Below are 26,577 nucleotides of genomic sequence, written 5' to 3'. Positions count from 1 at the left end.
TACAGAAAGGAAAAGCACTGCATAGCCCAAAGAAAAAAAGTAGAAATGTGAACATTGAACAATATCTTTAGGGAAAACTGTACATGCAGTGCTGTCTTACACTGAAGTCCTTCCTATACCTCCTGACCCAGCAAGCATGTTTGGCTACAAGGCTAAATTTGGGCTGCCAGTGAAAGTCTAATAGACATCTAACCATAGCCAAAAAATAGACAAAACAAATACTTTTAGATCATGCAAAAGAATTGAAAGCAAACACCTTGAACACCTGTTGGAATATCATACATCTTCAAGTTATTTGGGCAAAAATGGCATGTAACCAAATTCAAGGTTATTTAGGGTAGAAGTGGGTTACTCATAGCTGGACTATATCGGGTCTATAATTAGCCGTCATTTCGACATCTCAGTTTTTGCTTGCTGGGGACGTTTCTGTCTGTTAGAGAAAGTCAAGATTCACCTGGGAGCAATTTACCAAGTCAGGACAGATTTAGAAAAAACTTCTAATAGAAATTTATAAAAAAAATATGTTTGACCGGCACAATTATGAGAACTGTATAATGATAACTTGTTCAATAATTTTGCATGTAAAGACTTATACTATGAACTGATGCCTAAATGTTGTGGGGGGTAAGACTATTCAACAGAGACCCATTATAATACATTTTGATCAACATGACATAAGCAATCGATAATGTAGGAAAAAGCAGAGAATTGTACATAATCATTTGCATGGATGTACCAAAGCATTTGCACTTTGTTCAAAGAAATAAGAAACTGCTTTTTTGATGTGCACAAGTGACACAATGATGTGAGAAATGAACAAGTACTTTTGAGAATTTCAATTCTGATCTGAGAATTGTACCAAAGTGACTGAGAAAAACTAAACTGCACAGTATGCGCTGAAAACGCAGCTGGTGTGAAAGCACAATGGACACGTGCATACATTTTTGTTAAATTACTGCTGAGCATGATGATAAAAAGCTAAAATAATCTTGTTGTAGTCATGTAAATAGTGTCACTACAAGATTCAGTGTTTGTAAAATCTTTAGTCTGAGACTAAAAACTGTGAACCCAAGTCTTTAGATGTGAGCTGATAATCTTATAAAGTCTTTTCTAAATCTTTTCAAAGTCTTTAGGTGTACACAAAGCATTAGTTGTATACATCAAATAAAATAAGTATTTAAGTAACAGATTATTTCTAATAGATATCCTTAATATTTGTTGTAAATTTGAATCAATATATTTCAGAATGTCACACTTATATATTTTATTTTTTAAAACTGCAATAATTGCTCATTTCAAATTAACATGGGTATTTAACATCAACAAAAAAATTAGTAAGTTTTATGCATAACTTTAACTATGATTTACTCAATATTTTTGGTGAAACATTTATTACATTGTATTATTTGAGTAAATGTAGGCAAAAAATTAATTAAATCAGATGTAAATTTAAAAATCACAAAGCCAACGGTTTTTTAATCAGCAGCAGAAGAAACAGCGCCTCTTGCAGGAAGACAAAGAACCCCAAAACTCCTCAAAAATCCTGGTAAGTGTTGAGTTTATTAATATTTACACTTGTTTTTAATGAAATATTTGATGTGTCCTTGCGTAAACAACTTAAGGTGTATTTATCTGAATACTTTCGGAGCCATACTGTAAACTGGGTACAATAACAGCTTTCTGTGCACATACTGCTAGATTAATCGTTAATATTTTTATTTAACGTATTTATTCAGTTCTCCAAAGTGTTAATACAGCTGTGCTACTTGAAATGTGTGTAAAATAATCATTTCAGATCATTTTATTACTGCATAATGTGGTTGTGTAGACAAAGACGTGTAAATCTGTATGGGTGATAGTCAGGCGATCCGAAATCCGGTCCTCAGTTTCGCTCCACCCGGACTTATTAGACCTTTCACATGGAAGCGGAACACAACAGAGCTTTACAGAGCTCACACCCTTATATACATTTATATTAATTATCTCTGGACTCCATATGTCTATGCTTTATTTTCATTTTTTGTGTTAAGGGTGTGGCACACCGGTCGAGAAGCACCTCGTCTCGTGTAGGACAACTCACAGTTTCTGACACCGCACCGGACGTTCGCATTAAATAGCGCGAAGTTTAGTCAGACAAAGTTTACCTCCAGATGTAAAATATGCATTCGCAGCCTATGTTATTCGTTAAAGATTTGAGACAAATGTGTTATTATTGTTAAACTAAGTGGCGCTCTGTGGCAGCGTCCAGAGTCACAGCGGACAGCCGTTTAAATAAAGTTATCTTTGTTGCAGGTACAAGTGCTGGTGGTCCACCTGTCTGGGTTCAAGAGGTGATTCTGCATGCTGTGAATTTGAGAGACCTCTCAGAGTTTATTCAGCTGATTGTTTTTGTAACACTTACAACGTTTGCCATTTTCAATAAAATAACGTGTACAAATTGCTTTTTATCATTAATAATTGATGGTTGAGTATGAAATAAATTTATAACATCAAGTAAATAAAATTTATTTATTTTAGTGAAATAATATTCACAAAATGTTCATCTACATCTAAGTAACATTTTTAATGAGATCAACTCAATTTTTTAGTAGACTTCACTAGGATTTTTTATTGATTTGCTTTAATATTTTTGATTCCATCTACTCAATTTAATTTGTGATAAGAAATTAATGTAATTATTGAAATCTACTCGATTTCACAGCTTTCAAATGTACTCAAATTTTTTAAGTGTAAAAATGCTTCACCAAAAATATTGAGTAGATCATAGTAATAGTTTTTACAGTGTACGTCTGACATTGTGAAAAATATTTACGCGTGTTGCACCATCTGAAACTACGACCAGACACAGCTACGCTCAGCGTTGATGATACGCTCCCCCGTGTATGCGTTTAACCACTGTGATATTTAGATGCCATTTTTTTTACTATGGTAAAAAATGTACACTTACTGCCGTCAGCTAATAGATGTTATATGAGAGTTTCCTCATGTTTACCAGTGCGCTCTCATTTAAGATGCGTGCGTAATGTGCAGACCCATTATTCACGAAAGCCTTTACTGTTCGCACAAAAGGTGTATAATAGTTTGCAGATTCATTATAACAGCTCAAGTTTCAAACAAAATTAAATGAAAGCTTTTAATAAATTCTCTACAGTGTCTTTGTAAGTATTTATGTATATTATTATATAATTCATTGGCGGACTCTTTACCATGCATGAAAACACATCCGTATCCTGGGCATTAGACGTGCCCATGTCTCGTCATATTTCATTGTTTCTATTTTTGCCATAAAAAAGTCTCTCTCTCTTGGTCCCTCTCCTCCTTCGTGACTAACAACTTTATCATAAGACGTCCCATGCAGTTTCCCTGATTTCAGCCAGTTAAGCATATTTATAATATATATGGAATGAATGAAACGAGTTGGCACACATATAGCGGCTGCAGTGCATAACAGAAGAGCAGTGCGTAGAAAAAGACAGCAGCTGTCTTCTACGTTTCTATCAAAAACTAATTAATTATATTTTTTTATTTAAAATAAAAGCGATTACAAAGGAAATGTTTACTGTTCATTTTATTTATTTATTTATTGTATGGAAAAATCCCACTTAAAGAAACAGACTGCCATTACATTTTTCCTCTCGCGCACCCCCTGGTGGCAGCTCGCGTACCCCTGGGGGTGCGCACACCACACTTTGGGAATCCCTGGATTAGATTATGAAATAAATGTATCATTTTTAAGAAGAGGTCTGAAGTAGCTAGCAACAGAGGGGAAACAAGATGGCTAATGTGAACAACTCCTCTATTTTTTATCTATATTAGGTTTTTGTCAGCACCGTCAGATGTCACCACCGTCAGGTTTTCTGTCTTTTCTGTCAGGTTTTATGTATTTTAGGAAGTTATGATTTGATATTTGTTCATCACAGTGCTCAGGATGGTTATTCTTTGGACCAAATATTTACATAAAGTTTAAGCAAGAAGCCATTGACTTAAGTGGTATACATTTTGGAATAATGAGGCCAATGTCACCACCATCAGATTATTGTCACCACCGTCAGACGTAGTTTTATTTGTTTTAAATGAATATGCTTACAATAAGTTTCTTCAGTGCTGTTCAGTTATTAAATTAATAGTCTCTATTAATACAAAAATATGTTTATTAATCTAAATGTCTATAATGATATACCTCATTATATTTAACTAACTTTTTTCAAAAATTAAACTTGTTTTATCCAAATTCCCAAGAATTACTGATTAGGCATAAGGTTAAGAATTAGTGTGTGATCATATTATAATGAAGTAATCGAACTTGGTAATCTGGTCTTCCTGATGTTAAAGCATTTATTTAAAAAAGAATAATACTTGAAAATATATTTCTGTAACGCTTAATTTTCTCTTTTGGTGAAAGTGTGTTAGGTCTATGCTCATAAAGGAATGAAGACTCTGGAGAGGGACAAAAGAAGGATGATGGGGTGTATATTCCAATAGACACATTAAGGTAAATTGAATGTTGAGGCTCATGTTTACATCTTTTTGTTTATATATCAAAAGATTCCTCTATATGGCTAAATAGTCACATTGTGATTTCAGTGAAAGCTGATAAATACAGAGAGCTGGACAGTGGTTTCATTGACTAGGTGAGTAAGAACTGACCATAGCCTTACATTACTTTAGTTACCCGAATTGCATTGTTGAATACAAAGGAAAATGGTAAAAATACAAATATTTTTAATATATGGAATACTGTAAAATCATTTGTTGTGTTTGCTTAAGGTAAAGAGGTGGGACAAGAGGATGCTGACAGCCAGGACAAGAGGTGAGATTGAGGTAAGTGACTGATTGACAGATGGCCCGCCCAATCAGAAATGTAAAAAAATACTACTCTGTATAGTTAGACATGGATACTACTTCATATGGTGTATTTTATTTATTGCATGTTATGTTAAAAACAGTAAAATTATAAGTAAGCCTGATAACTATTTAAAAACTATTATAAAGAAGTTGAATGTTGCGTTACATTATGGTTCTAATGAGAAAAATATTCCCGAGCAGCTTTCAGCCATGATCACTTTGAGAACTTTTTTTGCAAGCAAGTGGAAAACGTATTTTGAATAACAACACGTTATCAATATGTGCTGCGCGCTTTCCTCTCAATAACATAAACACAACAAATATGACAGCGGGGTAAAAAATAGAAAGAAAAGATCTGATCACAGTGATGTTGTTTGATATAGCCTACCAGCTCTCTAACTCAGCACTAGTCTATAAGTCACGCCACGTTTATTGCTACACTTTATACTATATAGCCTATTGCTTTTAAGCAACAAATAGCCTATCATAACAACCTATAAGCCTACTGTGTAATTGAGACATTAATTTAAGAAATGCATTAAAAGCAGAAAGACGTAGGCTGCGGAAATATAGTGGGTTCACTTCAATCCACACCACAGACGTTCTTGGTTTGCTTCTTATTTATTAAATCAAGTCAATTGTTTGATTAAACATTGATTAATATTAAAATACAATTTATACAAAACGAAATTCACTTTAAAGAAAGTCTTTCTACAAAACAAACCTATGCAGGGCTCGCAAAATCGCTACCCCGATGTTAGACGCTTAATTTTAAGCATTTAGTAGCTTAATTTATATAACAGTTTTAATAGGCTATTTTAAAAAGTATTAGGTTTTTTGTGTTCATTTATATTTCTTGTCACTGTGCGCAGCAGGTTCCTTTTTGTAGGCTATGACACCCCAATAATTTTTTTTTACCAAAAAGGCTTAATTAATGTCATGTTGCATTACAATTTAAAGTATATCAATAATGTCAAAAATGTGACGTGCAGTTCGGGTGTGTGGGTATGCTGTTTAAATTAGTGTTCTCACCAATACGCTTGTGATTCCTGAAGTTTTGACGAATTTTATAGACTTGTTATAGTTTCTTATTCAAAAGTGACACCCTTAGATTCAGGCCCACCCGGACTTAATCCATGCCCACCCATATGTCACGTTTTGCATCCGCCACTGGACTGTACGATTATTTAATTTACTGTTAATATGTTTGCTTGCTTTTACTTCATGTGTTAGTGTGTCAATTAATTTTGACAATATCCACAATCAATACTTGACAAATCTTTACAATTATATCTGCAAAGCTGAATTTCTCATAGGTGGATAAAGTATGACAGCAATTGTGAAGACCTTAGACAAATTGATGTTTACTCACTCCTCTTTCATTTATATTGATTTGACTTAATTTACTTGGTAATAATAATGGGGATATTACTAATATAATATATTTTAAGTACATGCTGCTCAGAACATATCTCATTTGCTTTATAAGTATCTAAATGAAAAGTACGTCTTTAAGGTCTAAGCTATGTTTCATTTTATTTAGACATTTAGCGCAGCCATTTTCATCCAAAGCAACTTGAAGAAAACAAGAAGCTGTGCACCCTAAAAGGTTCATCTTCTAATTGTCTAACTGTCTGTTTTGAAGTATATCTTTATGCTTTTAATTACTTTATTATATATTATATATTATATTATTTTGCTTCATAACAAATATTGATTTGCATCTGTTTTCTTTTATATAACAGTGGGCTGCTGTAATGTTTACATCTATGGAAAGAGGAGCTGAGAAGAAACGAGACGCTGGAAAGCAGTACTTCTTGTTGAGGACAATACTGAATAGGAACACTTTCTCATACACATAGATTATTATTAGTGTTGGATTGTTTTTTTATTTCATTTTTATTAACTGTATTGTTAAAATTTTTCGATTGATTTGAAATTACTTAAGTTAGATTCATGCTAATACTTTAAATGGAACTTGTATCTTTGCGTGAAGCTAGCTGTAGAGTTGGTTTCACATACACATGAAGTTTCTAAATAACTTAACTAACTTTTAAGTTCAGTTTGGTTTAAAGGTGACATAGAATGAATGAACGGGGTATTTATCCTTGTTCTGTGATGTGACATGTAGACAAAAAATTTTTTGTTTGGGTCTGTAATGCCTTAGAAGCTTCCTAAAAACCTCTCTCAGATAGCTCTATTAGGGTGGGGAATTTTAAACAAGTGGTTTTGCACCTATTTGGCTCCCCCTACTGGCTTAACTTGCAATCTCATTACTGATTGGCCGACTTTGCTGCCACTCAAAAAATGTAGCCAATTATTTTAAAGTGGAGGGGAAGTGAGATGCCTGTGATGTCATAAGCATCAGTTTTTCAGATTGGGCTGTTTTCTGGCTGACATTTCTAAAAGAGGAATTTCTATGAGACTGAGATGTTTAGCATGTTTAGCACTTTTTGTATGTTTGTGAATGTGGGTAGACTACCATTATTCAACAAAGACAAGGTAAAAATGGATATTCATTCTCTGTCCCCTTTAAATTTGTATTTACCCATGGTAATTCATTTAAATTTCAATTAATGCTAATATTTAATTTCAATGAAAACTTCTGTATTTGTGTATAGCTGGTAATTTGGGCAAACTACATTTCACACACCAATGGAACTGTAAAATTTTTTTTTTTTTTATTATCAGTTTACCAGTCAGAAAAACTGGTTGTGTGGGCCAGCGCTGGGGCGGAACAAAATTGCTACTGTATGTGGGCAGTATGTGTAGAGCAGGAAACAACTGTCAAATGTATGTCACAGGTATTCATTTAAGATTAGAAGAAAAAATCATTGACGTAGATCAACTACAGCGGCATCCAAAATCGTGTATAGTGTCAGTATGTACGAGTCTTCTGAAGATTAATACAGTAATATGTCTGTGAGAGAAAACGTACTTGAGTCCTTTGAATTACTTAAATCTTAATAACTTTTTAGATTCTGGTAGGGGACGTCAAACTGGCTTCATTTGCTGTATTCATTTTAAAGGTTAAACACCAAATAGATTATTTATGATATACAGTTGATATTAAAGAAAAATGTCTAAAGAATAATCAATGTTGAAACTAGAAATCTTTCTTCTTTTCTTTGTATTAAACCACTTAATTTAACATAACAATTTTACTGAAACACTGAAATGATCAAGTTGAGACGCATTAATAGTTTATTCATATGATAGGTGAATGAGTTTTAGGGTGGCTGAAAGAACAGATTATGCTAAATAGGCTGGATTTGTAAATGATCTTTTCATATGGCTTCTTATATTGTCAGCAGAAACAAATACTTGCTTTTGGTGAATTAGAAAAAATGGTGGTTGTATTGTATTATTAATGCTGAATGGCAGTGTGACCTGAATAGGTTGGGTTTATGACAATAATGACATTTAAGTTTCTTTTGTAAGGATTGTGCTTTGAGAAACAAAAGAATGTGGAAGAACTCATCTGAAGAAGATTGCAACTAATCCCCCATCAATCGAATCTAGATTGTTTGTATAGGGTTTGACATTAACCTTTATGATGACTTTTGAATGACTTGTGATTTATGATGACATTTACAAGTCAAGAACTAAGCATAACTTTGTCATGAGTCATATGAATTTGTGCATGAATAACAGCCACCTTAACTACACATTAATTTACTGTTTGTATGTTAGTTAATGCATCAATTAAGACTTTGGGTAACTCAAATCAAACATGCTCTAGCTTAGAAGAGCGAAAATAACTTGTTTATGGACAATGTTTAGGTTTGTAATGCAAAACTATGCTAAAGCTGTGTTACAAACATCACTGAATAGCACTGGATGTCTTGCAATATTTACAGTCAACCTTAATCATTAAATGTAAATAACATACTGTAGTTATGGTTTGTTCTTGACTTGTACATGGCTTAACACATAATTAGCTCATATTAAAGTGTTTATTAATGTATGCATTAGTATAAGATTATTCATGTACTGTTATTGTAAAGTGTTACCGGTAAGAACTACAATCTATCAAAAACACACAAGAGTCTTCTGGAAGTTTGAGCCACAAAAGCCTTTATGCTGTTGTCACTGAAACATCTATAAAGCATTGAAATTTCTTTCACTTCAATATATATGCCTCGTTGATTTTTTTTGTCTGAGCTCACTTTGTGTTCTGGGATTTCAATGTTGCAGTATAATCTGGTTTCTACTTTTTCAAACAGATGTCTGAAGCAAACCTACATAATGATGCTATAGAAGGCTCACTGTGTTTTTTAAAGGTCCCATTCTTTATGTTTTTGAAGCTTTGATTGTATTTAGAGTGTGCAATATAAGATGTGTTCTTATTTCGTGTGTAAAAAAACTGTATATCTCTATAGCACTGTTTTCACTGTCTAATAACGAGCTGATGACTTCCTTGTTCTATGAAATATGTAACGAGTTCTGATTGTGTAGCTTAGCTAAGCGTAGCTGTTTGATCTTAGCTGGTGACTGTAGTCCAAACCGGTCGCTCGCTGTAGGCTTTGAAAGGGGACTTCTGTTAAAGAAAATATATCGCCTGGCAGTGAACTTTGAGCTTTATCATTTTTCAGGTATAATTTATGCTCTGACAGCAACATTACACACTAACTAAAGTTTGAAAAATGGGATCAGGAAAACGTGACCTTTAGTAGATCAACATTCAACCTAATAACATAAAATACAAAAATAAAAATTTTATACATTTAAAAGGGAAATGATCAAAGCATGCGTATATTGTTGAGTCAATGAATTCTCACCGTTTGATCTGGCTGGGATTGATAGTTATCAGATTAGTCTTTCGACCAACATCCCTCTCGTAGATGGGAGCCATGTTAAACCTGTAACAGAGATGGTGAACAACTTGCTTGTTATAAATTGTGACAGAATGTGTCCAGTGTAATTCTATAGATGGTTTTAACAGTAACATCATAATCAAATGGCTTTTGTGGAACAAAGGTACACTGTAAAAAAATTCCGTAGAAATTTCAATGTTATTGCAGCTGGGTTGCCGGTAATTTACCGTAGATTTACATTTATGTTATTTACTGGCAAGAGTTTGTTCAAAGTTAAATAAATTTCAAATATTAACAAGTCTTTATCTTTACAGAATAAAACTATACAATAACAGCCTCATGCAAAGCATTCTGGGAACCAGAAATTATCATCAACCTTTTTCTGTTTTTTTGGTCCAGATTTTGTTTCCCAGAATGTTTTGCTTGATGCTGTTTTTTAGTTTTACTCTGTAAAGATAAAGACTTGTAAATGTTTAATTTTCATTTAACGTTGAACAAAATGTTGCCAGTAAAAAACATAAATGTAAATCTACGGTAAATTACCGGCAACCCAGCTGCAATTTCTACGGATTTTTTTTACAGTGTAACTTCCAGTAAACTTATAATCAATAACAACAGAGTTCTTTTAGAGTTGTTTATTTCTTATAACAAGCAAAATAAACAACAAGTAGATTACCTTAGTTCATATTGCATTTACACAGTTAACGTTACTGTGTAAAATGTGTACTATATAATGTATTTAATCTTAACTACAGATCTGCTGCCAAACCTCCCTTCACATTTCTTATCTCCATTCATCTTAAGGAAACCAAAACATTTGTTATTTTTGTTATAAGGTATTTGTTCCAGAGATCAGTGTAGCCAGTCAGACCATTAAACAATCAAAGATGTTAAGCTAAGTTCTGTCTAGACGGGTAACTGTGACATCACACTTTTTTGTGAATTAATGAGGCATAGAGTAGCTTAAATGACAACTAAATAGTTCAGTAACCATAACACTGTCACTGACCTTTCTTTGCTGTATTGTATAAGAGCTGCACCCCATACAAACATTCCACTAAATTTCACTGAAAGTGTTTTTTCACACATACAAAGCTGGGTTTTACCCTAATCAAACTACCAGCGAGTGACAAAGCTTGCATCTAATGGAGCTTTTCCATTGCATAGTACTCCACGGTTTGGTTTGGTTTGGTTTAGTTTGGGTCATCTTGCTTTAAGGAGCTTTTCCATTAGGTGCAGTACGTAGTACCCGATACTTTTTTTCGTACCACCTCAGTTGGGGTTCCAAGCGACCCGAGCTGATACCAAACGTGATGCGAAAACTCTGTAGATCATTGATTGGTCTGAGAGAATCGTCACTACCAGCCATGGCTATAATGTAAAAGATTAGCTTTACCTTCATGCTAGCTTGCGCTTTATCGAGTAAACCTGTTGTCATCTGTGCTTTGTTGTAAGTTCCCAAACTCCCTTTTAGCGATGAAAAACATCCACAGGTTGAGAATCAGGGACACCATAACAGTTTTTTCCAGACTTGCAGTTTGTGGCAGAACATTCCCGACGAGCACATCAGCATTATATATGCTTAAATGCAACTTCTATGAGGCTCTGCGGAGCGTCGTCGGCTGACGCCACGGTTGTTTGAACAGAAACTGTCATGTGAGACAGAGGTAGTGATAAGCACGATGCGCAAACATCTATTTGTGGTGGCCAATTTAAATTTTGTGGCGGACTGAGAAATTAATAAATGTATGGGAATGTACAACAACGCTCTCACTTGTATAATGCCACAGCAGTAGGCAGCGCAAATATAACAACACGCCTATAATCCCTCCCACTACGAAGTGATACTAAACTCGATGTAAAGCTTACCACGCCAAAGTAAGGTGAGCTGACCCGACCCAAACTAAACTAAACCGTGGGGTACTATGCAATGCACAAGCGCCATATCAGAGGAATCATGCTGCCTCTACAGGCAGTACTATACATATACAGACCATAGATAGTAAAAGAAATTGACACAGCAACCCCATTGGATTCAATGGAGACAAGCGAAGTCAATTAGAAGCACGCACTTCCTGGGGTTCGAGGGTACCGCGCATACTCAAACTGAGCTTGATGATGTGGATGTGACGAGAGCAACCTGTCTGACAATTGTAAGTCTTCCAATAGCTGTGGCAAGAAAAATAAATCTTGCAAAGACAAGGAGCATGAACAGAGCAAATTTTGGTAAATATTCTGATTATGATACTATCTTTATGCATCCACGTCCCCCCGATTGCCTCATAGACAGTAAAATATTGTCTACGAGCTTCTCCTCCTGTCCATACGGTAATTTCTCTACTGTGTGACAGAGAGTCGCAGGTTATGACGCAATTATTAGCTTATTTTTACAAAAGCTGTTATACTGGGCCATAACATAACATACAAGGTAATGGAGCCTTAGATATATTTTCGTGTTTCTTTAGAAATAATTCATGGACAAATGGAGTTTTTAAACGCCTCAGAAGTAAAGGTATTTGCTTAAGTGACGCCAAATGACTGTGAGTCAATGGAATGCTAACAGCTGATGGGGGTCAGCTAATCAATGGCGGCGCCCGGGGAACCTTCAATAAAATATGAAACCCTGAAACTCAAATCAGCCGAAATGAGAGAACACGTGTTTTTAACATATAATTTAACACATGCATGCACGCACGCACACACACACACACACACACACACACACACACACACACACACACACACACACACACACACACACACACGCACACACCTCTTGGTAACTTTTAAGGTAACATTTTGCACATTGCAATCACTTTTTTCCATCCTGCCATAATCTGCTTTAAAAATAATTATAAATGTGAATAAATCATGTTTAACAAAATTTGCCATACATGGTGATTGATAACATTACTAATGTTAAATACTGTATTCTCCAAAGTTTAACATGTCTGCACAAACACTGTTAAATAGTTATATTCCTGTTAAATAGTGGGTGATAGTTAAACCACAAAAGACATTCTCTTATCATTTACTGACCCTCATATTGTTCCTAACCTTCATGATTTCTTTCTTGAGTGAAACACAGAAGAAATTATTTTGAGAAAAAAAATGGTGGTTTTCTCTGACTAGGAAAAATATAATGGAGAGCAGTGTGGATCAGACACTGTTTGGTTACCAACACTCTTCAAAATAACTTGTGTATCACAAAATAAAGAAACTCATAAAGGTTTGGACGGTCTGTTCCATTATGTAAACTATGACTGAATTAAAATAGTTAACTTTTTTAGAGCTAACACTGCTTTAAATTCAACCATAACCGTGACAGTACTGCTGTTTACTGTATTTCTGTCTTTAATTTATTGTAGCTTTGTGTACAGTACGGCATAGGCACCTATCACGTGGGTGCTCGAGACACGAGATATTCTCCATTGATAAACTTTATTTGATGTGGTTTGTATATGACGTTTTATTTTAATGACAATTATCAAGAGCGTGTTATTGCAGAGCGCATTAAATCCGCTTCACTCGGATGACAGGTGGATTCCCTTTGCTGAGAGTAAACTTTCCATTTTTATTTGACTAAAACTGGATGCTCTCCCCCATGGTAAAATCATGGTACTTTTTCGTAAGCGCTGTAACACATTCTCAATACAGATGTTACTCTGAGGGGACTCAACAGATAATCGAGCTGTACTGTAAAATAACCTTTATACAAAATCAATGATCTTCTTATCTTATTTTTATTTATCCCACATATGCTCCCAAACATATTCAAAGAAAACAACATATACATAGAAACGACGTCATGAGTCTTCAAAACCTTTAAGTTTAGATGACAATGTTAGAGTTCAAAGTCCAGAGCAATACTTGAATCTGATACAATTATTAAATCCCCAATTCCCAACCCTATATCACGAAATTGCGTGACTATTTCACGCATGGACCAGTGTGACAATGTCACGCTTTGCCGCGTTTGAGCGTGAGCATGTCACGCTTTTCTGTTTGTGTCACTGTCACGTATTGGTTACTCAACTTTTTTGTCCTATTTTCAAACCATTGTCGCTTCGGTTTAGGGTTAGATTTGGTGCTTGTGTTATATGTCACTTTAAGTATTTGTCACTTTAGAAAATTGGTTTATAAAAAAAAAGATACAATACTTATTCTTTTATATTTTCTAAACTTTAACCAATTGTCACCTGACGTTGGGGTTAGAGTTTGTTTAGGTAAGGGTGTCATTTTATGTAAATCTAACCCTAAACCAAAGCGACAATGGTAAGAAATTAGGACAAAAAAGTTGAGTAACCAATACGTGACAGTGGCACATACAGAAAGCGTGACATGCTCACATTGTCACGCTGGTCCATGCGTGAAATAGTCACGCAATTTCGTGATACTGGGTTGCAATTCCACATTTAAAGACAAAGCAAACTGGAATGCTGTCCATAGGCCCGCTGTCCTCAACGCTTACGTTTAGATGACAATGTTAGAGTTCAAAGTCCAGAGCAATACTCGAATCTGATACAATTATGAAATCCCCAATTCCACATTGGAAGACAAAGCCAACTGGAATGGTGTCCATAGGCCCGCTGTCCTCAACGCTGCCAAGAGGCCACAGCAATAACAGTAACACTCAGTTCCAATGTTAACAGAAAACAGAATTAATCCACTGATGAAGACTCAAGGATTCCTCCAGGAGATAGTTGCTACCAACAAGCTTCACTCAATACAATGAGGTTTTTCTTTCTCTCCATGTATAACATAAAGTCCTTTCTAAAAGAAAACAAATAACCAACATCAATAGACCCATTTGCAAACACATCCATAATACAATCACCTCATACTCACAGTAGAGCTTAAACTCAAAGAGTTCTCCACAAAAGGACTTTAGATGCCATATATGAGAGGGACCACAAACATATGAGCTGCATCCGAAACCGCTCCCTCATTCACTCAATCACTCATTCACTATTCCCTATATAGCAAATGACAATTGAGACCACTGTATGTGCAAGAAGGGAACAAGCTGTGTTCAAAGCGAATCAGAATTCACAGATCCATTGATCCCAGGTATGATGGTTGTTGTCAACATATGTAGCAATCATAACTTTAAGATTACAATTGATGCTCTCGGTCAGGTTTGATTGTGGATGGTAAGCAGTTGTAAGTTTCTAAGTTACCTGCCACTGTTTGCATAATTGATGCAGGAGGTTTGAGGTAAACTGAGTGCCTCTGTCTGAAACAATGTAAGCTGGGGTACCCCATCTTGTAAATATTTCTTCAATGAAATTCTGGAAATAATGGTAGACTTAGCAGATCTCATAGGGAAAATTTCCACCCATTTTGAGAAATAATCTACAACGACTAAGAGATACTGATTTTATCGAGGACTTCTAGGAAATGGACCCAAGATGTCCATTCCGATCATATATCCGGGCTCTACAATGGCTACACTTTGGAGAGCTCCAGCTGGCTTCAGGTTAGTAGGTTTATGTTGCTGGCACTTCTCACACTGCTTACAGTATTGCCAGGCATCTGTACGTATGGATAGCCAGTACACAAATTTCAGTAGTCTCATCAATGTTTTGAATTTGCCTAATCTGTCCTCATTTGGCGACAGGTACTTTCCTAAACAAAACATTCTTGATAACATTTTGCGTTCTCATAATATCCTTAGAACTTTGATATTTAGCTTTCAGAAAGAGCTCTTGACATTCTGCATCTTTCCTCTGTTCATCAGCAACCTGAGACATATCCACTGGTAGCTCGCAAGTGACTGAATTGAAAGGTCATTTTGCAGGTGTGTGCAAGAGGATGGCCACTGATTCATCTACATGTCTTCTTGACAAAACATCGGGTACCACATTACTGTACACTGTCCTCTTCTCTAACGAACTGTAAAGTGATATCCATGAAGTCTAATAGTCCATCTTTCCAGCCTAGATGAATGTTTTGGGTGCTGGAAAACCCAAACCAGGGAAGTTTGGCATCTGTGATCACCTCAAAAGTATTGCCTTCAAGATAATGATGCCATTTTCCTACTGCCCAGACTACTGCTAAACATTCTTTCTATGAAACAGAGTAGGACCTCTCAGCAATCTGGATGCATATGCAATCACATTTTCTTCTCCATCAACTTCTTGTGTCAACACAGCTCCTAATCTTATATCGCTTGCATCTGTTTGCACTGAAAAAGGGACATTGAAATTGTGTGTACCTAACAAAGGGGCTTTGGTCAGTTTATCTTAAAGTAACTCAAATGGTTTCTGGCATTTATCAGTCCACATCCTTTTACCTCCTTTCTTCTTTAGGACATGTAGTGGTGCTGCTTTAGTAGAAAATCTGAGATGAACCGGTGATACCAGGCTGTAAGTCCCAAGGATCTCTGTAATTTCCTTAAAGAAGTTGGCGGGGGGAAACATTTTCACTGCTTCGACCTTGTCAACATTCACTTTAACTCCTTCAGCAGTGATGGTGTGACCTAAGTAGTCCAACGATGAATGGATAAATTGCATTTCTTGAGATTGAGAGTAAGACCAGCAGTGTGCAGACTATTGAATATTAGTTGGAAATGATGTGTGTTTGAATGTCTGGCGAGTACACAATGATTTCATCTATGTATACCATACAGAGCTTGTTCTTATGTTCTCTGAGAACTTGCTCCATCAAACACTGAAAGGAAGCTGCAGAGTGTTTGAGTCCAAATGGTAAACACAAAAAAAATATATAATCCTGATGCTGTCATGAAGGCAGTCTTCTCCACACTAGCAGGACTGTAAAACACTATCAATATAGATGTTACTATGAGGGGATTCAACAGATAATTGAGCTGTACTGTTAAATAACCTTTACACAAAATCAATGATCTTCTTATCTTATTTTTATTTATCCCACATATGCTCCCAAACATATTCAAAGAAAACAACATATACATAGAAACGACTTCATGAGTCTTCAGAACATTAACGTTTAGATGACAATGTTAGAGTTCAAAGTCCAGAGCAATACTTGAATCTGATACAATTATTAAACCCCCAGTTCCACATTTAAAGACAAAGCAAACTGGAATGGTGTCCATAGGCCCGCTGTCCTCAACGCTGCCAAGAGGCCACAGCAATAACAGTAACACTCAGTTCCAATGTTAACAAAAAACATAATTATTCCCCTGGTGAAGACCATAGATGAAGACACAAGGATTCCCCCAGAAGATAGTTGCTACCAACAAGCTTCACTCAATACAATGAGGTTTTTCTTTCTTTCCATGTATAACAAAAAGTCCTTTTAAAAGAAAACAAATAACCAACATCAATAGACGCATTTGCAAACACATCCATAATACAAACACCTCTTACTCACAGTAGAGCTGAAACTCAAAGAGTTCTCCACAAAAGGACTTTAGATGCCATATAATGGCGCTTTTCCATTGCATAGTACCCCACGGTTTAGTTTAGTTTGGGTCGGGTCAGCTCACCTCACTTTGGCGTGGTTAGCTTTTCCATTGAGTTTGGTATCACTTCGGAGTGGGAGGGATTATAGGCGTGTCGTTATATTTACGCTGCCTACTGCTGTGACATCATTTATACTAGTAGATTTCTTTGCTAATTGGTCTGCTTTCTCATTTCCTTTTATATTTACATGACCAGCATGATCTCACATGTATCTGAAGCTTCCGTAGCCTAAATAGACTTTGATGTATTTCTAACATTAGATCTTCTCTGTTAGATCTCATATTTTGAATACTGTGAAGGGCTGCTACAGAGTCAACACAATAAACCACTCTATCTGGTTTTACTTCCTCCACCCACTGTAACCCTACAATTATTATTGCCATCATCTCTGCCATGTAAACTGACAGCTGATCAGGCAATCTTTTCCCAATACTTACATTCAGTGTTGGTATGTAAACTCCTATACCTACCCTGGCTGTTTCTCAATGACAAGGATACTTTCTTGGCAGGACTAGTCCTTACAAGTCACTTTCTTCAGAGGCTAGGTGAGGCTCCTCTTAAGCATTCGAAGAACACGTTAAATGGAACAGGCTAGCAAGTGCACGTCATTGCGTCAATGAAAGGTGTGCTTTCGGTGCTGCGCGCATAGGATTGTGGGTGATTTCAGCGAGCAAAGAGCACGAAGGACACACATATGTATCCTTTCCTGTATATGGGATTTTCTCAAATGAAGGACTCAGTCCTTGGCTGAAATTCCGAGGATCCTTGACATTGGAACAGTCCTTCGATGGACATCGATGACATAGCATCCTCGAAATTCTGACTTCCGAGGATCCCCCATTAGCGCCCCCATGACTTTCTTCAAGGTATTACATGTGAAAAACCAAAAGGCAATATCTAAACAAAAATAACTAAATACATTATAAAGCAAGTAACGTTTCATGTACATTACAGCGCTCATTTATAAATTATGCTAATTTACAAATCAGAAGTAATGTTAGTGCATCTTGTGGTCAAGTGCACTTTATGAAACGGTAGTAGATCTTCAGCCTACTACACTAGCATATAGCATTAAATAGCATGTAGCACTAACTCAGCAGTCACAACAATAAAAATGGCTTAATACTGGACAGAACACGTGTGTCACACGAAGAGATGGCAGGCAGACAGATGGTAAGTATAAAACAGCTTTATTGAATAACAGAAGTAATTAAGAAGATATGGTGAGTTGAAAGTATAAGATCTTCAGGTATCAACTTAGCTTGATGGATAACAAAAAATCAAAAACTAAAATCAACTAAAAAAATCAACTTAGTTTGGTGGAGTGAATGAGGAAGATGGAGATGGTGATGAAGTCCTGACAACGTGCTGGGTTAAAAATTGACCCAATGCTGGGTTGTTTTAACCCAACTGCTGGGTCATTATACCCCATGGTTGCAAAACATCAACACAACATTGGGTAATTTTTAACCCAGCATGTGTTCTGCCATTATGGGTCAAAAATAACCCAGCCCAGGGCTGGACTGGTAATATGGCAGTGGGCCAACTCAGTTGGGTGCCGGTGAATATAATTTGATATATATATTTTTTAAATGGCCAACGACCGGCCCATAAATTAGGGACAGCAGCCCATTGGTTCATTTTCCATACTGACACTGTGCTGGCCCAATCATCTCTTAACAAGCTTCACCCCTTCCCCTCTGTTTCTCGTGTCAGATGGACAGTCCATCTAAGAAACAGAGAGTGATGATCTGACACAAGAAACAGAGAGTGAGTATCATACAGACGTATCATACATCTCACACTATTTTTGTCTGACCAGCCCATAACAGTCGCGCAACGCAGCCCGTTGCTTTCTTACTTTGTTTTAATGTAATTCATTAATGGCCCTAAAAGGCGCGTGGCATTGTACTGCATTTTCCAAAAAAAGTTAGCGTAAGATGTTTTTTTTTTTCGGACAGACCGGCCCAGGAGACACCTAATCGGCAGCCCATTGGTTCTTTTTTTATTTGACATCTGGCTAGCCCAAACACAACTTTTAGGGCATGTTATGAAGCATGCAGCATCAGTGTGCATCTGTCAAAATAAGAGACGACTGAGAACCGAGTTGATGTGTGGTAAGAAGAACTGCTTTTAAAAAACTGTTGTTAGATATCCTCTTGATCAAACACAGTCAAAAACACAAGTGATAGACCAATGGCTGTTTGCAAATGACAAAAATTACACTGAAATAAAATACAATGTGGGCAGAATTATAAGGTAGCTACATCAAACTTTTGATCACAGTTTTTATCAAACATATTTTACTAATTCCAAACCAAATTAATCTTAATAACTACCATTAATTTTGTAAATAAGGCATTTATATGTAATGCATTATTGTTAATGATGGCTGGCTGGAGAAAAAATATATATGTTCAAGTGTGCAGAATTATTAGGCACATTTTCTTTTACATTTATAATGGGCCAAAAAAGTTTAACACACGCACTGGAAATTCATTATTTGATGTCCATAAGAAAGATGCCAAAATTGCAAAATTGAGGTGTGACCATTAGACAAGAAATCCTGATTCGGGCAGCAAGAGCATAAAACATGATGAAAGGAAAAGATATATTCAAAATTAATGTTGGTTATTAAAATTATGGTGGTTTGGATTTGGTAAAAGGTGTTCAGAAAAAGTGATCAAAATATTCTGCACACACTGTAATGGGACTCGTGGCTCAGCTGTGAGACTGTGACTTCATTGTAACATTTACAGTATCAGGTCTCAGTGTTATCATAAGGTGTTCAGAATGGTTAGATTAAACAAAACCTGCAGAGCCTTTTACAGCGATAACATTTTTATAATGTCACGTGTCAGCTCTTATACTTTTCTACTTAATCATTATATGGAGTTGGTAGTCAAGGTTGCACAAAGATTTGTGATCCTATGTAGTGGGCCGGTCTGGGCCAAAATGCCAGGGCCAACTTTTTGTCCCAGTCCGCCCTGACCCAGCCATTTTTAGAGTGTTTGAACATAGATGCAATCTGAACTCAGATCAAAAGCAGATGTGAAATATACAAAACACTGCCACAGTTATTACTGTGCAAACGGCCACAGCCATGCTTTGATGAGTTAACAGTTAATGACTTTTGATGACCACACTAGGGCTGTAACAATGTGTGACCCATTAAAAATAGATCTGAAATTGATTCTGAATCGCAAGGCTGTGATTATGTGTTTCATGCACAGCTTGTGTGTGTACTACGGCATTTGGTCAGTAGGAAGTCCTTATCAATCTAAAATAGGGTGGCCATTTGTGCCAGTTCCGACGGACACATATCTCGAACATGTTTTCGGGTGCGTTCTCCAGAAGTCGCGTTGGTCGACCGCATACGTTATCAAGGTTTAATATTTCGGGTTCAATTTTAGAAAAGCAACCGTTACATTTCAAGGTAAGAATGAAACTACAATGATTGTATGTCTTAAAATAAATAAATCTTAATTTTTTAATGTATTTTAACTGAAATGTGAGAACCTCGATGAGGTATGCGGTCGAGCAACACGACTTGAACCAAAAATATTTTCGGGTGTCCGGCGGAACTGGCACGAATGGCCACCCTAATCTAAAATCATTATGAGTCGGATTCGTTTATAACGTGAATTTAAAAAGCAACACTCGTTAAACAAAATCAATCAAAATATTCTCTATTATCATGAAAATACCTGAAACAATTTGAAGAACAGCGATATAAATATTCCTGTAGACATTTCCTGGAATAGCGTTTGTAATGAAACGTCTTCTTTGGCACAAAGGAAGTTTCTGCGCAAGAGCGCCCCCTGGCTTTGGGATGTGCCAGGATTTCAGCGTAATTCATTCAAATTCATTCATAGAGACAACGTGCATTTGCACAATTAATCTTTACAGCCCTAGACCACACATATTTAGTTTTTAGTTTTAATACAATCTAAAAAATGCTGGGTTACTTTCAACATAATGTTGAGTAATTGGACAGAACACACAGCTGGGTTAAACTTTACCCATTGCTGGGTTGTTGTTACCCAATCATGGGTTATAATAATATCTACACAACGCTGAGTTAAAAAGTAAGCCAGCTTTTTTTATATTTTCACAAAATTAAAAACATAACAAACCGTTGGTTTTCAAATACAGTTGAGTCGGAGTTAAGACCAAGTCTTTAAGGAAGCAAGTCTGAGTCGAGATCGAGTCCTTAAGGAGTTGATACGGAGTCGAGACCAAGACCATAAAAACATGTCGGTTTTCATATTCATGTTTAATATCACCCCGCAGTGGCGGTTCTACACGGAGGCCAAGGGTGGCCCGTGCCTCTGTAGACATGTCCCTGGCAACCCCTGTGGCCACCCCGTGCTGACCAAATAAAAAAGTATTAAATTATTTTTATTTTACACGCGAGTGCCAAAAGCGGAACTAATGCGACGCAACGTTCTACACGGGCAAATTAGAGCGGCGCATCACTGTAGCCGCCTGCGTTTGCATACTACTCGCCTCGCCTACTGCTTTTCGCGTACTATATAGTATGTAGTAGGCGGTTTCGGACGCAGCATGCGAGTGCTGCCCGGCGAGTGTCTCAATTCGTTCCCAATCTCCTGATGTTGAATGTGTATGCAGGTTTGGGCACTGGTAAGGACTCTAGCTGACTTGACATTGGGACACTGTTCACTTGCTCTCCTGTGACGTAGCTGCTTAAGCACGTTGTGATCGCTCACAGCTGTTACTCATCAACAACCGGCAAAACCAACATCTCGCTAACCTTTTAAAGTTTACACATTGTAAAAAGCGCTGTAATTATGCTCTTACATATACGTGCATAAAATTGGAGGAATATAATTAAATGTTACATATACAAATGTTTATATTTTAAAATAAATATTATTTTAAATACTGATTAGATTGTGGTCCCTAACTGTCTAGCAATGTGTGTTTAAATGTAAACTAAAACAAACGTTTGTCTTTATAAAAGTTTGCATTTTATAAAGTTTATTGAGTAGGCTTGCATGATTTTCGGTTGGGGGGCTTTAGAAAAGAGCCAAGCTCCCCTTTTGCACCTGCACTCACTCTTGTATTAAATAAATATTTATCTGATTGTAAAGTAAAATAAAGTTTACGGGGCAGTTTCCCGGAAAGGGATTAGACTAGTCCTAGACTAAAATTAATGTAAGAGCTGTCCAAACTGAAAACAACTTGTACTGACATATCTTAAAATACATCAGTGCCCTTTGTTTTGCTTCAAAATGCACACAAGTTATGTATTTAGTAAGGCATGTTTGTTAAAACTAGTTATATTTCCTAATTAAACTAAGGCCTAGTCCTGTCTTAAACTAATTCGTTTAACCAGCCCTAAAATCTTTAAATATAATTTCTTGCCATTTTTTTATGTGCCCCTCTGGTAAAACACTGGCCCCTCCTTGGACCCCCTAGTGAAATTTGTCTAGAACCGCCACTGTCACCCCAGTTAATAATCAACAGTTAGGCCTACAGACTAAGATTGGGAATTGTTTAGAGGAGCAGTCTTAACTTCTTAATATTGACTATGCTTTTACTATCATTAAAAAATCCCTACCACATGCATCATCTTCTGCCTATTTTAAATAAATAAACGGCTCTGATGGCAGTATCTTTGCATTGCACCATGGGATGTCATTTTCAACTGCCCGTCAACATTGCATTTTATTATTATTGTTATTTGTTGTGTGTTTTTTTATATGAACATAAAAAAATGTGTTGGTCTCGAGGACTCGTGTGAAATTATGAGTCCTTCTCCTCCCACTGTGGTCCGAGACCGAGTCAAGACGGAGTCTTTGAAGGAACGAGTCCGAGACGAGTCCAAGAAAGCAGAAATCAGTCTCGAGACGAGACGAGTGCTACGTCACTATATTTTGCTATTAGTTTCAACTGATAGTTACACGCTGAATAAAACAAAATCACTTTTTATGCATTTAAAACATATTTACTTAATTTTAAGTAAGTAAATAAAAACAGCAACATTGCAAAAAACAATACTAAATTTCACAAAATTCACTGCAACAACACTGCTAGGTCTAAAGTTTCACCTCACAAATAAAACTGAAGTGTTTCTTTAAACCACAAGTTTCTTTAAAAATGAAATGTTGTCTATACAGTACATCCAGTCAAGGCTATAAGTTTGATTTTGACATTGGTGAGGAAATAAATAAAATTGTCTTTAGAGCAGCATTGTCACAAAGGTTCATCGCTGTTTACGCTGTTTAACAATAGTTAAAATAGTATTTTTGTTATCATAATCTTATTTATTAAGGTAACAGGAGTAACAGCCCAAAAACAACAAATATACAATAGTTCCAGGGGCGTCGCTAGACCCCTTTTACTGGGGCACGTGCCCCAATGTAAATCTTTTGTGCCCCGATGTAAATCTCAAGTTTGAATTTTAGCAGTTAACTAGAATCCTTTACAAAGACAATCGCGGCAAAAACGGATCTATATGCAATGTAGTTTCCCAATTTACGCTTGTAACAGCGACGAAGCAGTCGCATTGACGCGTGCACGCACGTATCCATGTCCGCGCGCGTCTTTGGGATCCGCGCACAACTGCATTCAAAAGGTGATGCCACACGAGTGAGTTAGCTTATGAAAACATGACGAGACTAAAGTATGTTTCTAAATAATAATGCTAATCTTATTTTGACTTGATCATTATTGGCTTCTGTAGATGTACATCAGAAATGTTTTGTGCAAGCAGGAAAAGGGAAGCAGAAAGGAGAGATGATGAGTTTAAGGGATTTAAGACAAATTATCCTCACCCTGTCAGGTCTCAAACATTAGAGGAAAAATCTCAGGAAAATCTCTTATTAAGTCTATAGAATTGCATTGTTGCTGAGAAAATCAACAGATGTATGTGTTATACTGTTCTGTATTTTGAGATATGAAATTAATATTTTGTTTACTAATATTTAACTCTAGGACACTAACTTACATAACAGTTAGCATTAACTATGACTGAGATTATTTAGTATAGCAGTCATAAAATGACTGGTTTCTTAAAATATTCTTGTAAAAATAAGTTATTAATCATTGCTATCATTGTATAATGTAGAAAACATTTCTCTGCTGTCATTATTTCTAAACATTTTATGCCATTTATGCCTTCAAACATGTTAATAATGTTAGGTATGATGAAGATTACACTTGTATTTATGTATCTTTCGCAGTAACTGTTGCACTGTAGAATAGTGGGTTAAGCAAAGGACATTGTATAGAAGTGTTACACACTTCTTGCACACAGCAGGCTTTCAAAAAAGTCAGCAAAAAATGGGGGGCCTGTGCCCCAGTAGAGCTTTATGTCTAGCAACGCCCCTGAATAGTTCTATTTTATTTATTACTTAATTGTAACTTTTTTGTGATGCCAGTAAGAATTCTGGCATGGCAATTAAAAACTGAACCAAAATATTTCCTCCAGATCTGCTCCACCCCAAAATTGCAGAAAAAAGTAACATTATACTTCAATAGCCATCACAAAACACCTGGCATTATTTACTGAATTTTGTCAGTTGAATGAAACAAAGAACAAAAAATATAATTGCTAACTACATACAGATAGCTTAGTGTGCACTATGCTGTACATATACTGTAAACAAGTCCAGACATGCACTGTTTAAATTTGCAACTCATCCATTTAATATAGGATTGTAGTGGGAGAAAACACTGTCCCTGAATCTGTCACGTAATTTGTGCATAAAACCATAGATATGTATAAGGCTAGATGTCTCACCCGCGCTGCTGGCCAATTAAGTGGAACGTCCGCATTTGGTTGCCATCTTACCACAGGGTGCTCGCTCACTCGTAGCATTGAGTTTTATTGGGGCAGGTACTTTTACATGACCATAACTTGCTTAATTGCCTACAGATTTTCAAATGGTTTGGTTTGTTATAAACGTCAGAGATGTACCTATGTCACTGCATACTTAATGAATAATTTTCATGAAACATGTTAAAGCATCCCGAATTATAGCCATGTTAATAACGTTTGTAAGAAACCAAACCGTTTGAAAATCTGTAGAAAATTGAGCAAGTTATGGTCATTTAAAAGTACCTGCACCATTAAAACACAATGCTACGAGTGAGCGAGCGCTCTGAGGTAGGATGGCCGCCAGGCGATGAAGTTAGAGACTCTGCCGCAACACATATAGCCTTTATACATATCTATATAAAAAAAATTTCTTCCTCACTCACCTACGTTAGACAGTGAGTAAAGACAAAGCCAATCATAAAGCTGTGTGTGTTAAAGAGGCGGGACTCAAAAAAGGCAAAGCCAATCCTATTAGCGACTTGAGTTACGGAGGCGGGATTTGTTGCAGAGAACAAGACTTATTAACCGTTTGTGTCCCACCTGTGGCGCTATTTTTACAAAACGCAGTTGTAAACGATTTTAATCTCATTTAAATGATTAATGGGTAAATAAATGTTAAATAAAATAAGATAAGTAATACGTAGAAAACACAAGTCACAGACGGACATCAGTGCTACATATATACATATAGATTCATTGTGTGGTTGAAATTATTGCTAGTGACAATTCAGTGTTTCCTGGATATTGGTAGGGAACATGTGTGTCCGTTCCTACCCAAATCAATGCCTTTGCATCCAGTGATCAAACGCTGAGTGCTGCTCCATTTTGTCGTTGCTTATCTCCTGTGCATTTCCACACCCCTCCGCCTCTCCCCCGGAAAAACTCAACCAAACACGAACGTATATAAGCGCTAAGTGGTAGTTACATTTATTTATGAAAAATGTAAAAAAAAAAATAGGAAATTTACAAAATTGTGAACATCATACTGCCATAGTATGAGTAATATTTAATTATGTAATCCATAGTCTGAGTACGAGTATTTTAAAATGTAGTTTAATCTAATTACACGTACTTGATTTTTGGAATCTGATTACGTAATCCAGATTACATGTAATCCGTAACTACCCAGCTCTGGTATTTATTATGACCTCTCTTGGTACTAAACACATCTTGAACTCTTTTGATGAGACTGAAGTCCTGAAGTTATTAGATTAAAATTAGAAATTAGGATTTTATTTACATTTAAGAGATCCTGCAGTTTCTTGCTATTGATCAAGTTGTTTTCTTTGTTTTTATATTTTTTAGATACAAGCTGTCTGTATCCTAATAAAGAAACTGATCATTATACCATTGCTAAAATAAAAGAGCTAATGGTAACCTCAGAGTTATGGACAGTTAGCCTGGTCCAACCATACTCTGGTACATTCATTTCATTTGTACAGAGAGTCTGGCCACGCTCTATTGCAAAGCGTTACTTCCGTTAAGGAGGGTCCATTGTTGAAGTTTAAAACTATTGGATATGCCCAGAGTCACTCAGGATCTGCCATAGGCGATCGCTAACGTGTGGTCGTGACGTATATCATGTGCCGAAACCAGCCGGAAACAACAAGTCTGAATGATC

General features: G+C 36.3%; 2 protein-coding genes across 2 annotated transcripts in view; one reads left to right on the top strand and one right to left on the bottom strand.

The window, feature by feature from the left end:
• LOC135775928 (alpha-2,8-sialyltransferase 8F-like) overlaps nt 1-26,577 on the top strand; it is a 1,056,838-nt gene that overhangs the window by 920,150 nt on the left and 110,111 nt on the right. The gene's annotated exons all lie outside the window — the stretch shown is intronic.
• LOC135775918 (alpha-2,8-sialyltransferase 8E-like) overlaps nt 1-26,577 on the bottom strand; it is a 57,018-nt gene that overhangs the window by 14,254 nt on the left and 16,187 nt on the right. Inside the window, exon 6 of the mRNA XM_065286495.2 lies at nt 9,627-9,707. Coding sequence (XP_065142567.1) covers nt 9,627-9,707 — 81 coding nt within the window. The remainder of the gene's footprint in view (nt 1-9,626; nt 9,708-26,577) is intronic.

The sequence above is a fragment of the Paramisgurnus dabryanus genome, chromosome 21 (genome assembly GCF_030506205.2).
Source record: "Paramisgurnus dabryanus chromosome 21, PD_genome_1.1, whole genome shotgun sequence".
NCBI lineage: Eukaryota > Metazoa > Chordata > Actinopteri > Cypriniformes > Cobitidae > Paramisgurnus > Paramisgurnus dabryanus.
The sequence above is the reverse complement of the archived record's forward strand: the minus strand, read 5'-3'. Positions and strand labels throughout refer to the sequence as shown.